We start from the raw sequence: 465 nt of genomic DNA on the forward strand, positions 1-465 counted from the left end.
AGAAGAAGAAGAAGAAGAAATGAAAAAGATAAATGAGGAGAAAAGAGTTGAAAAAGGACTGTAAGGAAGAAGTTGGAAGAATGTGAAAGAGAAAGAGTAAATACCTTTGAATAGCAAACTTTGGATTTGATTCCTGGAAGTAAGAAAAGGTCTTTGAGATCAATAAAAGTCCTGGAAAAGAAGAAGAAGAAAGAAGAATAAATATATATATGTGAGGGAGATATATTGCTGTGAATGGGTAGTGTGTAAGGTGTTGTTGTGTGTAAGTCAATGAGAGGGTCTGAAGGTGGTTGGTTGATGTGGTAGAAACAACAGCTAGTTCTCTCTAGAAATGCAGCATTCCATCTTGAAAGATGTGGGCATGGTGGTGGGGGGGGGAGATGCAGTCTGAGATGCATTGCGGTTGGAAGAGGAGGAGAAGGAGGCAAAGAAGGAGAGGGAGGGGCAAACAAGGAGAAGGAGGAG

The 465-nt window shown here is 40.9% G+C and overlaps 1 protein-coding gene across 1 annotated transcript in view; it reads right to left on the minus strand.

Annotated features, from left to right (window-relative positions):
- LOC106884333 (TBCC domain-containing protein 1) overlaps nt 1-465 on the minus strand; it is a 30,625-nt gene that overhangs the window by 20,518 nt on the left and 9,642 nt on the right. The window contains exon 6 of the mRNA XM_052978102.1: nt 105-185. Coding sequence (XP_052834062.1) covers nt 105-185 — 81 coding nt within the window. The remainder of the gene's footprint in view (nt 1-104; nt 186-465) is intronic.

This window comes from Octopus bimaculoides, chromosome 30, assembly GCF_001194135.2.
Source record: "Octopus bimaculoides isolate UCB-OBI-ISO-001 chromosome 30, ASM119413v2, whole genome shotgun sequence".
Taxonomy (NCBI): domain Eukaryota; kingdom Metazoa; phylum Mollusca; class Cephalopoda; order Octopoda; family Octopodidae; genus Octopus; species Octopus bimaculoides.